Here is a 13,872-nt window from a genome sequence, read left to right as displayed (position 1 = left end):
GGTTTGTTTAGTATCAAGTTTATGATCTTATATTCTTACAATTATCCCATACATTTTTGACAAACCAAGGGTAATAGTAGTAGAAAAAAAAGAAAGAAACCAACTATCCTGTTGCAACAAGGATGGTCCTGCTCAAATGAAATACCAACTCCAGGAGTAGCCATGGACTTCATTCATACATAGAATTGCTGTTCTACATTAATAAACAATTATGGAGGAAAAGATAACTCACATTACTCACAGATTCCCAGTGACGTGATGTTTTGGTACAAGCATTTTGCAAAGCATGGAGAATTCCTGTTTCTCTTCAAAGCATGTCATACTTACAGAATGAGAAAAACTCCAGCTATCAAAAACAGTATCAGACAATTGCCAGCAATTTTAGAACTACGAAATCAACTGGTGGAAAAGATTTTGTATGCTGTGCAGCCATTGTTTCAATTGCTAATTCCGAAATCATTATAACAGACCACTTCGAAACAATTTATCTTTTCTTTTTCAAACTCGCTACTATGGAAATATATACATTACATCAAATTGCTCGGCTTGCTGACAAGTTTTGGTGCTCATACTAATGGGTTTGTGCTTCAAGTAGAATATTAGTCGCGACATTGACGTCACTCCTAGCCTGAACAAGGGCATGCCTGGCAGAAGTGCTGTCGAACCCCATAGAGACCAGTGTGGCAACAGCAGACTCTAAAGGCTCCTGAACTGCAACTCCAGTAGGAAAAAAGTCGTCTCCCTGCATCATTCAGTCCACATAATGATAAAGAATAAGTTCACGTTCGTTAAACATGCTTTTCCACCAAATGAGTTTCTCACGATGAAATTTGTTCTAATTAAAGCAGAAGTTTCTCTAGATCTCAAGCTCGACCAACTTCTATAGCTAATGAATAAGAAAAAAGAAAGAAAACATTAGATCCCTTCAATGGAGTCATTCCTTAAAATTTAAATTTCCGATTGACCAAGTGCACCATGGTATGCAACAGCTATAAAATATCTCAAATCAGCTAGCAACCAACTTGTGGTACATCTATCATGCATCAGGCATGCACCAGAATCAGCTAAATCTCAGTCTGGAGACAGACCTGGGGTATTTCTTATACCAAGCTCTTTCATTGTACAGGTATCATTCAAACAAGCACTTCAGAGTCAGTTTTGATAGAAACAGAAATCCATTCTATCAGTGGAGACCCTTTACATCTATTCATTCACTGTAATTAAATCATGAAGCGCTTTCAGCATTCCTTCATTCAAACAGAAACTCCATAAGTTACTTTTATTTTTGAAATATATCTTTCTGTTTTCTATCAACTTTAATTCCTATCAAACATTAAAGCTGGATATGGGGATAAGCATAGGCTATTTTTCTTTTTCTTTTTCTTTTTTTAATTTTAGCTGACATGCGGGAAGGTGCCATTTAGGTGGCAGTAGTGCTCTTGAACATCTAAAAAAGACAAAATGTCAATGTAATCAACATTAAAAACAAAATGATAAGTGAGACTACAAAGGAAAATATTTTTTTACTGCCTGTAATTATATACTTTCTCTGGTAATCAAGAGCAATAGTGGCAAAACAAGTGCAACTAAAAAATGATACAAATAACTAACCTCCACTTGATGACCAGGATAAGATGGTATGCTTCCTATAACATTGGCACTTGATGAAGTCTGCCTTGAATTACCAGAAGGCCATGATAGCCTTGACAGAGAATCCGTAAAAGCATCTGGAAACTGTGAGCACTCACATGGTTCAGGAAGGCATATTCAGCAAAAGAAGTTGATAAATCCTTTCTGTTAAAAAAGAAAATGTGCGTGTGTGTGTAGAGAGGCAGAGAGCACAAATTTTACTGAAGAGAATCCCAAGAAACAATCCAGTAGGCCCGATATTGCACCAAGGATTTAACTAAAGAATTGGCTAAGAATGTCATGTTTAAAACGTGCCTATCATACAAAATAAAGTTACCTCCAAAAGGCATTTTCTGTTGCTATGAGAGTAAATCATCAACAGAAGTTGCCCAAGCAATAACCCTTAATTCTTTCCTCCTAGGAATTAATGATTGGAGCCAATTTCCGGTTAGATGAAATCACCGATTTTTAAATATGCTCGAGACAATAAAATCATGCATGCAATGTATAAGAGTTTGGCATTAGTTCAAACAAAGGAGAAAGTACAGGAGTTTGTAAATTTATAGTGATGGTTACACTAACCTTTACTCTACGTATGCCAAAAGCATTTAGACGGTATAAGGAACCAGCCAATACACCGCATATGCCAGGTATAAGAGACCGTTTCCAGGATGAAAAAAGAAGCTGAATAAAAAATCAAAGGTAAGACATGCAGCAGTAGACATGTACAACACCACCACTCTATAACAGATAAAGATTTGATCAATGCCTGACCTGAAGACCAGCCAAATATATGAATGACTTGTCACTTAACTGTAAGCTGAATATAGTAAACCGAGATGAAACAGGAATATCAAAGTAGAAAGGCACAAAAGAGGCAAATATAAGTCCGTATGGTCCAGATACAAGTATCTTTAAAGACGGATCTGCAGAAATCAAAAGCAGAATATTATTAGAGAAAATAGTGGAATTTGTTTGGTGATACCAGCAGACTTCAAGAGAGATCTGCTGAATCAAAAGGGAATACAGAACTAAGCTACCAGCAGAGAAAGCAATAAAATTTGATTAGCTATTTCAAGTAGAGATTTACCATCACATGGCAAACAACTGTGAGTAACAAACAATAAATTACTTAATACAATCTCTTTCTCAATATTTGTCCATTGGCAGTTAAATCCAAAAAAAAAATGTAAGACAACAAAACATTAACAGGTGGTCTTTGCTGACTGAGATTGATCCAGTGTAATGAAGGTTATAAGATACTTAAGAAATATGACACTGTATATATAAAATATGCTATGAATTACAGAACACATCACTAGGAAGATAAAACGATGACAAAAGCGATGAACAAGGTTCAGAACAAGTTAAAATGATAGAGTCTTATTTAGAAAGGCATACCTGGAAGATATGTCAAAGTAAGCATCTCTAGTAATAATGACACCATCATAGAGAATACAATGAACACCTGCGAATTCATAGAAACAAGTTAGCAATATTTCTAAGGTCACACATATCACAGTGCATCAGACAACAGCCGTTTGTTTTAGAAGCTAAAATGGTGCAATGAAAGTAACAAAGCAAATCTAAAGCACCGCAATTAGCAATAAATAGCAAGAAAAACTATTGCTAGATTATAATTTCTCAAGCAAGCACTAGAAAGTAATGATTTTTTTCCCTTTACCAAGAGTTAAAGAAGAAACAACAAAATTTACCGAATGCTTGTTAGAACCAATCTGTCTCTCAAACACCCTGAAATAATAGAGCAGATACAGCCCAAACATCAACTCCGGCGTAGATGAGAAGGCAAGAGATGAAACAATTAACCTCCAAAATCGAAACTTTTCAAAAATGTCCTGCATTCACAGCAAAGGCTTATAGTAAGCGGACTCTTGAACAACAATTTCAAAGAAAGGCAACAAATGTAGACGGAAAAACACAAGCACTGATTTAATAATGACTTCCAAGCCAACAGCAGCACTGATTGAAAGTAGAAAGCTGAACAAATGAAGCAGAATAGAATAGATCTAATCGAAAGAAACAGAAAGGTACCTCATAGGATAATCCGAGACGAAGAGAATGGCTCAAGAGGACCGTGAGGAGCGCGCTGGCGACAACAAAGGTTCTCGTGACCGGAGCATTGTCTAGGATTGAAGGAGATGGAGAGCAAGACTTGGATTTGGTAATAAATTGAAAAATTAGGGCAAGAGAGGAATGCAATGCTTACGGAAACCAGAAGGCCCGCCGTTCATCCTCCGAGACACCACCGACTTGGCTTCGTCTTCTCCACCGCTGCCAAAACAAGCACGAATGAGAAAGAGACTAGGGTCGGTGAGGGAGAACAGAGAAATATTTATTTAATTATTTAATTATTTTTTTAAAAAAATCAAAGGGTACTAATTTGATTCTTTTTATAATATTTAAAATTATAAAATAATTATGCTAAAACAAATAATTGATGTTTCACTCACAATGTGGCTAGTTGTAGTATAAATTAATATAATATATAAATTAGATATTTTTCTTCATTTATAGAATAATCTTAGAAATGCTCTCCTATTTACTTCCACTATAACAAATTTATATTATTTATAAATAATATATATATATATATATTATACAAAAAATAATAATAATAATATTAATAAAATTTCTTTTCTCAACTATATAAATGATTGTTTGCACATGAATGAAGAAGAAGAAGAAGAAGAAGAAGAAGAAAAGCAAGAGCTAGTTGCTGTTTCTCTCTCTCAAGTTGTATATTTAGCATCCAAACTAAACTAAGGAGAAGTTTCCAACAAAGCCTGCTACAAAAGAAATAGTTTAATCCTTGTAGCAGTGGACTCTATGCATCTCATTTTGACCAAATTGTCATCTTTGCCCCCATTATCCCACCACCAAGCCATTAATGTCAGCTCTGTTTCTCCTCTAGGGATCACATGCACTTGGTACGACGACGACCACCACCACTGCCACTACTACTACCACTACTTGAGAAATTATAATCAAATGATCAACACACTTGGTGTTGAGAAATGATATGAGAGAAGATCAATAATGGCTTGCAAGAATATCTCCTCCTCCTGCTGTTTCATCATCATCATCTTACTCATGATCATGCTGTTCCAGTTGCTATCTGTCAGGTATTCTGCTTCTCATCATAGGCCTGGCCATGGTTCTCATTTTGGTTCTACTACTGGATCTACTAAAGCTGGTTTTGTTGGAGGTGGAGCTTTTGCTGATGATAAGAGGAAGGTCTATAGTGGCTCTAATCCTCTTCACAACAGATAAAAAAAAATAAATAAATAAATAAATAAACAAAGAGGAAGACTGGAAGAGTCTTTTTTGTTTTTATTTATTTTTATTTTATTTTAAAAAAAAATATCAAGGTATGAAAAGAGTGGTGTAAATCTAAGCATTTTTCACTTCTTTTGAAGTTTTTGATTACATTGTAAGCTGATCCATGCATATAGTTTCCATACATTTTTGTTTCTTGGTGTTTATTTGTGTGTTTGATTCATGTATGTGTTGTTGTTGGCTTGTTGCCACCTTTGTTTTCTATCAATGGAAATTTTTGTTTTCTTTGAATTGAAGGGAAACAGATGTTGGAGATTAATGAAATTCTTTATTTCTGATGTTTAATCAATGTTAATAAATTAGATAAATGTAAAATGGAATTATTAATAATAATAATACTTTTGAAGAAAGCTAGTGTCACATAAAAAACAGTCCCAAATCAGACAAAAAATGGAGACACTGACAAGTTGAAAGGCCATGAACCATCCATCATCCACCAACAACAAAAAGCAGAAAAAGGCAGCTGAATTGGAAGACAATCAATCGGACAATGGTGAATATCTGTGACCATTGGATACGTTCTGGGGTGGTCATCATGTTCTCCAGTACAAAAGATTCAAAAGGTTTCTAAATGTGATCACCACTTTCATTTCAGAAATCTTTGTCCTGTTTCTCACATTGAGAACTGAGCTGTGTGTGCTTCTGAAAAATGAGTTCCCTGCTGTGTGTTGTCTAGATTTCAAAAGGGAAAAGGTCAATTCCTTTTGGAATTGGAAAGATGTAAAGGTTTAAGCAACGGAGTGGTGACCTATGTCCTGCCAAATTCTCTTTTTTGGCAAACGTTTCTACAGTCAATGAGATTTTCTTTTTCTTTCTTTCTTTTTTTTTTTTTGCACATTTTGTTCTATTTAAAAATAAAAAATAAAATAAAGCAGAGGTTTGTTTGGGAGGGAAGATTCCAAAAAAATTAAATATGGATCTGAATTTCATCAAAAACCCATTCATCCACTTTCGCATTAAAAAGATGTTAAGCTACTTCAATTACACACAACAGCTGAACCAGAGGCGCTCTGCATTTGCAGGTACCAAACCGTAATAATTTTTTATTGAAGCATGGAGATAACATAACTGATACAATGACTTATACTTGTATATGAAATTGATTTTAATAGAACAATATATCGATATTTCAAGATATTACTCGTCACATCTCATGTGAACATCCAGATATCACAGGATGATCACAGGGCTGCAGTGCGAGAACTGGATCGATAATACAAAGAGCAGTACAACATAGTTTATTTATCAGTCTTTAAAGGGATAATCACATCTTATTCATTGGAATATAATTGTCCTCCACAATTCAGAGCTATATCTTGGAGGCATCTGGAGTAATTTTACTCAGAGCAATGACGGTCTTCGACCCAGATTGACGCCCTAAATGCTTGCAGATGAAATCACCAGCTGCCATGAGCTTGTTTAGATCCACATTGGTCTTTATTCCAAGTCCATTGAGCATGTACAGAACATCTTCAGTTGCCACATTTCCTGAAGCACCTTTTGCATAAGGGCAACCCCCAAGGCCGGCAACTGAGGAATCCACTGCACTGATCCCCATCTGATAAAATTAAGGAAAAAAAAAGGCGTTCCGTTAGAAGGCTGGTTGTATTACATGGCTTGGAAAGCCTCTCATGCACCAACACTCTTCAAGGAGGTTACTTACTTGGAGAGAGATCAGTATATTGGCAAGAGATTGCCCATATGTATCATGAAAATGAACTGCAATCTTTTCCCTGGGAACGACAGACATGACAGCTTCAAGCATTGGAATGACCGTGCCTATACCATACAAGAGATCATACCAATGACGTATTAGAAATAGATATGCGCTAGATATAAATTCAGAATCCTGATCTTGCTTGTCTATAAGTAATCAAGTTATCCTTGTTACTGTTCCTCTGTTTCTTATAATTCATCTTTCAGTTGTTCCTTCACAATCACAAACATATCAAAATGACCCACATGTTGCAAGTGCTGCAGAGTTTCTCATTTCTCATGCATCAACTATGAGTAGGCCAATATTAAAACTAGTTCAAGAAGGCAGCGGGTTGAAAAGGAACTTTCTTCTTCAATATATGATATTTCTCAAATGAATTTTCATACATGCTAAGATATGTCTCGAACTTTTATCAACTGTCCAGCCACAACAGATTGAGTGATGATGGAAAATTAAAATGTATCTATGATCCTAGAATTCTTAAGAAGCTTCGAATACAAAATCCTAAGATCATCAATGTACTCTTTTGTCAAGTATATACAGAAAAGAACTGCATTTGAGCTGAAAAGGTAATCATACCTGGAGTGCCAACACCAATTGTATCACCAAGTGATATTTCATAGCATCCCATGTCATAAAGCTCTTTTGCCACAAATGCCACCTTAGAAGGAGGCACCGCTCCTTCTACAGGACAGCCCACGACACATGACACATACCTAATGGAGAATTAATGAACAAGCATTGGTATTAAAAGGATAAATTAGTCCTAAGTTTATGGTGTATGACATCATAAAGATAATGAATTTGTTGGTTAAACATTTAACGGATTGCATTGCCAAAATTTTATGTGCAATATTTAACTGCAGAGGGCTTACCTGAGTCATTCTGATGTTTGCTCACAAATATGAAAGGAAAAACATACAAATCACTTTACTAATCACTTATATAATCATATTAGCCAAAATCCAGTCAGGTAGATTTTTAACCAGTTGGAAACCTTTCTAAAAGTAAAGAAGGAGAAATTCAATCTAGAGGAAATGCAAAATTGTTAAGTATATCATGGAAATTGCGTTCTACCCTGAGAACTCGTCAAGATGCTAAACACAATTTTGTGATTTGTTAGCTGGCCGAGATATGCTGATATCTGTTAGAGCCCACATGATGCGAAAGGACAAAAATAAGAGTGAAAAATATCCTGCCAAAGACAACTACCTGGGTCCAATGAAAATATAATTCGAAAATAACAGGGAACAAATAATTTCAAAATATTAACTAATAATTAATGAATATCATTTATCTCTCACATTCTTCCATTAACAATTTTATAACAACCAGGCAAGCATATGATGATTACCTATTATTGTCACCTTCTAAATTACCATTAGCTTTTCATTCAATTAATGTTATAATTTCTAGTAGCAGTTGATCTCATTGTTCCTAAGGTGATCAAGCAACACACACACACACACATACATACATATATTTATCTTAATAAAACAAGTGTTAGAAATGTTTCTCTTAGTGGTTGTAGTTGAGATTCTGTTTGGCATATTATCTTATCCTATTTTGATTTATTTATTACTTGATTATTAATTTCCCATTATAAGTTTCTAGAAGACAATGGAATCATATTAGCTTTTTTTCCTGTTCATTAAACATACCCACGAATTGGCATTCCAAGTTTTTTAGCAGCAAACACAACTTCTTGATAGCGAGCAAGGCTATCTTTAATGCTGCAGTTGATATTTGACATAGAAAAGGCTTCAGATGCTGATGCAAATATGGCAACTTCCTTTGCACCAGCTGCAACAGCTGCGTTAAATCCCTGCCAAATGCGATAACCTATTACCTTCCCTAGCAAAGAATTATGTCCGCATGAAGATGCAGTTTAGAACATATAATTTACCTTAAGATTAGGGGTCAACACAGGAAACCTGGCACCCTGTGTGTTACGGATTGCTTTCATGACATCCTTCGCATCTGCCAGCTACAATTCATGAAGCTAAAATTAGCTAACAATGGTCTAGGTGCAAGATTTAGTTATGCGAATACGACTTGAACATGGTGTTTCATTCTGGTAGGAGTTGAGACACTGACATAGAACAACATGTTAATTGTATTGTTGACAGATCAAATTAAAAATCAAAGTTGTCAACACAAAAAACAAATCTAACACTAGAAAAACAAATAAAATTACCTGAGGTACCCATTTTGGCGAAACAAAACTGGTAGCCTCAACAACAGACAACCCAGTGACAGCCAGCCGTTGTATTAATTCTACTTTCACCATTGTAGGCACAGTAGATTTTTCATTTTGCAAGCCGTCCCTTGGCCCAACTTCCACAATCTTTACAAACCTAGGCAAGCCTCTGAAGAACTGTACAAGACCATTTTAAGCTTTTAAATGATGTGATGTAATATTTGACAACAACCTTTGATTTTGAAATTATTCAGATAAGCATGTCAAAGTAAAATATTGTATAAAATGAACTAGGAATAGAGTGTGTGACAATGTTCAGGCACCTTGTGAGCAATATCTCTTATTTCCATGTGATTGCAAGATGAGCAATACCCACGATCTTGTGAATACCATGAATGGCAGGCATTGTCCATTACACCGCGATCCCGACAAAAGCATGTTCTCCTCAAATTGATGGTGTCTGAGAATAGCATGTCCCTTTTTTGCCTTCTCCAAGCATACATGTCAAAGTCTCTGCAGATACAAGAAACACTTAGATATCTATGCCTTCCACAAACATAGTATTAAGTGGTATTATAATAATAAGGAAGGGGTATGGGCTCAAGCAGGGCCTGAGGTAAGCCAGAGCCATGGCCTTCCCAATTCTGTGCAATTTAAAAAACAGGATCTTATGCAAGTATTAATTAAGCTTTGGTGCAATTTATTCCACTCTGCCCAAACCAATTAATAATCAAGCACCAATGTCTTTCATGAAGATCAGAAATTCCTTTCATATGGCTCAAGAAAGCAGATTCATGCTCCAGTTGGGAGTTAATGGAGCATCATAGCTCACCTCAAGTGAAGAGTAGAGGCATTAATTAGCAAAAGCTTCTTAATTTGATTATAATGGAAGACATCAAGCATATGACATGATTGATAAAATGACTCAGCCATGCAGCTGTACAAAATACTTGCAACCACACGTCCAAGATTGTTTCCTTTAAAATCTGGCAAATGCAACCATTTGATAATGCAATAAAAGCTTAGAGTTTGTCCAGTGTGAAGGAGGAGGAAAAGTTATGGAAGTGTCACATTCTCAAATCTCAAAGACTTTTAAGCTTCAAACAGAACTACTGTTTATAAAGAATATTAAAGTTTGAAACAAATTAAAGATGAGACACATATGCATGGGTAAAAGAACATAAATGGCATATCTTGTAGGCGGCAAGATTTCAAAACTTACCCAAAGAAAAAATAATGTGAGGTCTATGGAACCATAAGGTCATGAATCTCATAAAATAAGAAAACTTTCAAATGCAAATCATAAGGGAAGAGAATAAGCGTCAGTTGCTATAGGAGCACTTACTGGCAGCTGTTAGAAGAGCTGCACTGCCTGCATTCAGCCATGCAATTATCAAGTTCTGCTTCATCAACTCTAGGTCTACAAGCATCAGAAGTAACTCTTTGCAGCCTCCCAACAACACTCAAGCTTGGAAAATTCTCCAGACTCAGTGGCTCCTCCAAACTCGACATTGCTGAAACAAAGTCGAAAGGGAAAATGGAACAAGTGCAGCCGAAAGATGGGTAGCCCACCGCAGGCATGGTGACAAAATGTTTGATGTCAGCATCTCAAACAGCAAATCAGGACAGATTGATGCATCTCAGAAAAATAAAATAAAAAAGCATAACACAATAATTCAAATACCTGAATACAGAAAAGCAAAAGATGTGTAAGAACTAATTTTAAAAAATATATATGAAATAAGTGAATAGACCATTTTCATATTGTAACAATAAGAAGAGAATCATTTGAGAAAATAAATCCCATTAAACAATGTAACAAATTTTGTCATCATGACGCTTAAATTTTTTAAAGAAGTGAAAGAAATAAATCCAAACATCATAGTTAAGCAACAAACAAGAACAAGAAGATAGGAAGGTGACCACTTGCCATGCATCAATACACATAAGTTACCATCTAACAGCAACACCAATTTTTAAATTGAAATTGCATCATAACAATCACCACATTGACCCACAGGATCTTCTAATATCTTGTCCCAAAAGAAAAAAAAAGAAAAAAAGTTCAACTTTTATCTAATAAATTTTGGCTTATTAGTTCTTCCAATCTTCCCGATATTTAACCAAACAAATTAGAGTTGCATTACACCTGACCAAAACTTTCCAAATTGCAGCAACTTTATATTAATTCAATGAATGTAGTTTATCCAATTTTTTCCTGTTAAAAATCAACTTTTTGGTATTGATCTTCAACATCAAAAAACAACCACAAGATGATCTTAATACAGCAAAACCATGAACAACAACCAAATTAAAAACATAATAATAATTAATTACAAAACCAAACAAATCATCATAAAAAAGAAAGTAAACATTGATAAAAACAGCTGCAACCCCCTCAGCTGGAAATCCAAGGAAAAGCACGAGCCACTGACCTGAAAATCGAAGCAATTCAGAAGATCACCGGAGAAAGGAAAGAGAAACCCAAGCAGAAGGTGTGAATGGGGGGTAGTTGGGGAGGGGAAACGTAAAGGACTTTGAATGGCGTCAAAAGAAGGACATCGCTTGAAGAAGTTTCGGTAGCTAAACAGCGCCTGTCTGTTTGTCTGTCTGTCTGTCAGTTTTTGAGTCTTTGGGTAGGTGTATGTCAGAAAGAGAAAAATAAATAGAGTTGGGTTCGGGTTCAGATTTGGGTTTAGGTTTGGGTTTGGGTTTGGGTTTGACTCAACTCAATTCATCCACCACCATTGGATTGGTTGCGGTGATCATACGCCACACGAATTGCTTTTTTAATAAAAATGTTAAAATGGTTGTGGGCAGTGTTGGTAGTGTGGTCTTTTCAATTTATTCCATTTCTTCATTCACCACTCAGTCATTACTCATTAGCGGACCACTCATACTCCAAGTCTTTCATAGCTCCCCCAATATATATATATATATATATAGATATAGATATATATGATTATTCACAAAAGACTTGGTTCATTGTTATGTTCTTCTAAAGATTTTTTTTTAATTTTTAAAATAAAATTATAGGTAAATTAATTTTTGTTCACACCCTATAATTTGCTGCATGTTTGGATATCTACAATCTCCCCTATTATTTGTCAAAAAAAAAAAGAAAAAGAAAAACAATCTCCCCTATTCAAATTTAGTCTTTTATTTTTATTTTTATTTTTATTTTTATTTTTTGTTTGGTTTGTATGGTTTTATTGTTTTATTTCATACTAGTTATTGTTTTTTTTTTATTTTACACCATTGTATTGTATGGTGTGTAACTTATGTTTTGTATTTGAAGAATCTGTGTTTTATTTAATAAAAAATTTATTTTATATATGGTAAAAAAAATAAAGTTAATAAAGTGTTTAAGTTATTATTTCTTTTTAGTTAGTAGAATGATTCATATAAAATTGATTAAGCATTTAATATTTTGATTAAAAATGGTGTAGTTGTACTCAGCATCAATCCATTTCCATTAAAAATTTAAAAAATACAAATTAATGCGAAAATAAACTTCTCATTAGAAATAATTAGACCACACTTTAGAATAAATTCCATGCCACACTTTGGAATTTATTGATCATAATATATATAATTGAATCACTAAAAATTGTGAGGGGGAAGAAAACAAATAGCGGGAAGCGACAATGAAGAAATTGCTGGTCCACCCAAATAAAATGAGACACAGGTGATGCCATTTGTTTGGTCATAAGCATATCAATAAAAAAAAAATATCTTTGGACTCAATAATTAATTTCCTCTGTTTGTCCAATAGAGAAGTTTGTTTTCATTTATTCTTTTTTTCTCTCAATATGCTTCAAATCTTTGGATTCCATGTTTCTCCAATGCTTGACTTGATTCCCTCTTCAATAAATGAAATAAATGAAAGCTAAGAAGAAGCAGCCTGCTGCAATGTACCCTGAGAAATTCTCGCACTAAATAACCTTGCTATTATAAGATGTAACAAACTTCAAACCACTACATAACTTTACTATTATGAGATGTAACAGACTTCTAATCCCCAACTCCTTAGGTGATCTATAGAAATTTTGAAGATATCTTCCATGCATATCCCACTGGAGGAGAACTTGGAATTCTCAACTAGAGCAATTATCTACATTACAATCAAAGTTAATCATATATTTTTACTTTAGGTGGTTGAATCTCCCGGTGAGAAAAGACAAAAGTCAGAGGATTTGATTATTACGGAGAAAAAAAATAATTAAAGTTTATTGGGTCCGATATGAGTAGTATGAGTGATTCTGAAAGGAGTTCGTCAACTTGGGATCCAATTAATTATGTAGACAAACTCAATCTTACCATCTTGAAAAAAGTCATTTTTTTAAGTTTGTATCTCAACTTTTTTTTTTTTTGAAATAAAATGAATAAACTACAAATTTATTAAAATAAGAAGAATATGGAGTAATACAACGGAGAAGAAACAACAAGTCTCAACTATTTTTTATTCATTGAGCTCTTTTTTTAGTTAGTACCTCTCATATTATTGGATTTTATTTATCTTCGTCTCCTCTCCGTGTAATCTCATTGACTTTTTTTTAATATTAATTTTAATGGGTTATCCGCTAAAAAAACTTAAAAAAACAATACATAATTAAAGAAAGTTATTTTTATGTTAAAAAGAAAAAGTTAGAGAAAGCAATGTTTTAACACCAATAAATTAAATACATACTTTTGAAAATAACACCCAAGCTGTCTGTCCTTCATCAAGTTAGATCTTCAAAAGAACTCTTTCATGTTACTCATCAATAATAGCCCGGTTGGTTAGTTGGAAGATGTGGAAGGCAATTTGTCTGAAAAATTTATTATAAATTAAATATTTGAGTCTGTTTATAAATTTTGAGAACGAGTCAAAATAATGATGTGAGTATTTTATAATTTTGATTTTTAAAAAAATATTGCGAAGGCACGCATATTTATAAATTTAGGGGGTTTTTTTTTATCATGCACA

General features: G+C 34.3%; 2 protein-coding genes across 2 annotated transcripts; both read right to left on the bottom strand.

The window, feature by feature from the left end:
• Nucleotides 1–275: 275 nt before the first annotated feature.
• LOC120250515 (rhomboid-like protein 20) lies at nt 276–3,995 on the bottom strand. Its single transcript, XM_039259335.1, has 8 exons — nt 3,857–3,995; nt 3,682–3,773; nt 3,345–3,485; nt 3,031–3,097; nt 2,404–2,555; nt 2,212–2,313; nt 1,612–1,734; nt 276–742 (listed from the first exon to the last, which is right to left on the bottom strand). The coding sequence occupies exons 1-8, from the start codon at nt 3,879–3,881 to the stop codon at nt 572–574; spliced, it is 873 nt and encodes a 290-aa protein (XP_039115269.1). The 5' UTR covers nt 3,882–3,995; the 3' UTR covers nt 276–571.
• A 2,006-nt stretch (nt 3,996–6,001) lies between these two features.
• On the bottom strand, nt 6,002–11,546 carry LOC120249686 (hydroxymethylglutaryl-CoA lyase, mitochondrial). Its single transcript, XM_039258281.1, has 9 exons — nt 11,339–11,546; nt 10,249–10,417; nt 9,227–9,416; nt 8,901–9,080; nt 8,610–8,690; nt 8,365–8,528; nt 7,283–7,419; nt 6,650–6,765; nt 6,002–6,544 (listed from the first exon to the last, which is right to left on the bottom strand). Exons 2-9 carry the CDS (start codon nt 10,413–10,415, stop codon nt 6,296–6,298), a joined length of 1,284 nt encoding a protein of 427 aa, XP_039114215.1. The 5' UTR covers nt 10,416–10,417; nt 11,339–11,546; the 3' UTR covers nt 6,002–6,295.
• Nucleotides 11,547–13,872: the final 2,326 nt, after the last annotated feature.

This window comes from Dioscorea cayenensis, chromosome 19, assembly GCF_009730915.1.
Source record: "Dioscorea cayenensis subsp. rotundata cultivar TDr96_F1 chromosome 19, TDr96_F1_v2_PseudoChromosome.rev07_lg8_w22 25.fasta, whole genome shotgun sequence".
Lineage (NCBI taxonomy): Eukaryota > Viridiplantae > Streptophyta > Magnoliopsida > Dioscoreales > Dioscoreaceae > Dioscorea > Dioscorea cayenensis.
The sequence above is the reverse complement of the archived record's forward strand: the minus strand, read 5'-3'. Positions and strand labels throughout refer to the sequence as shown.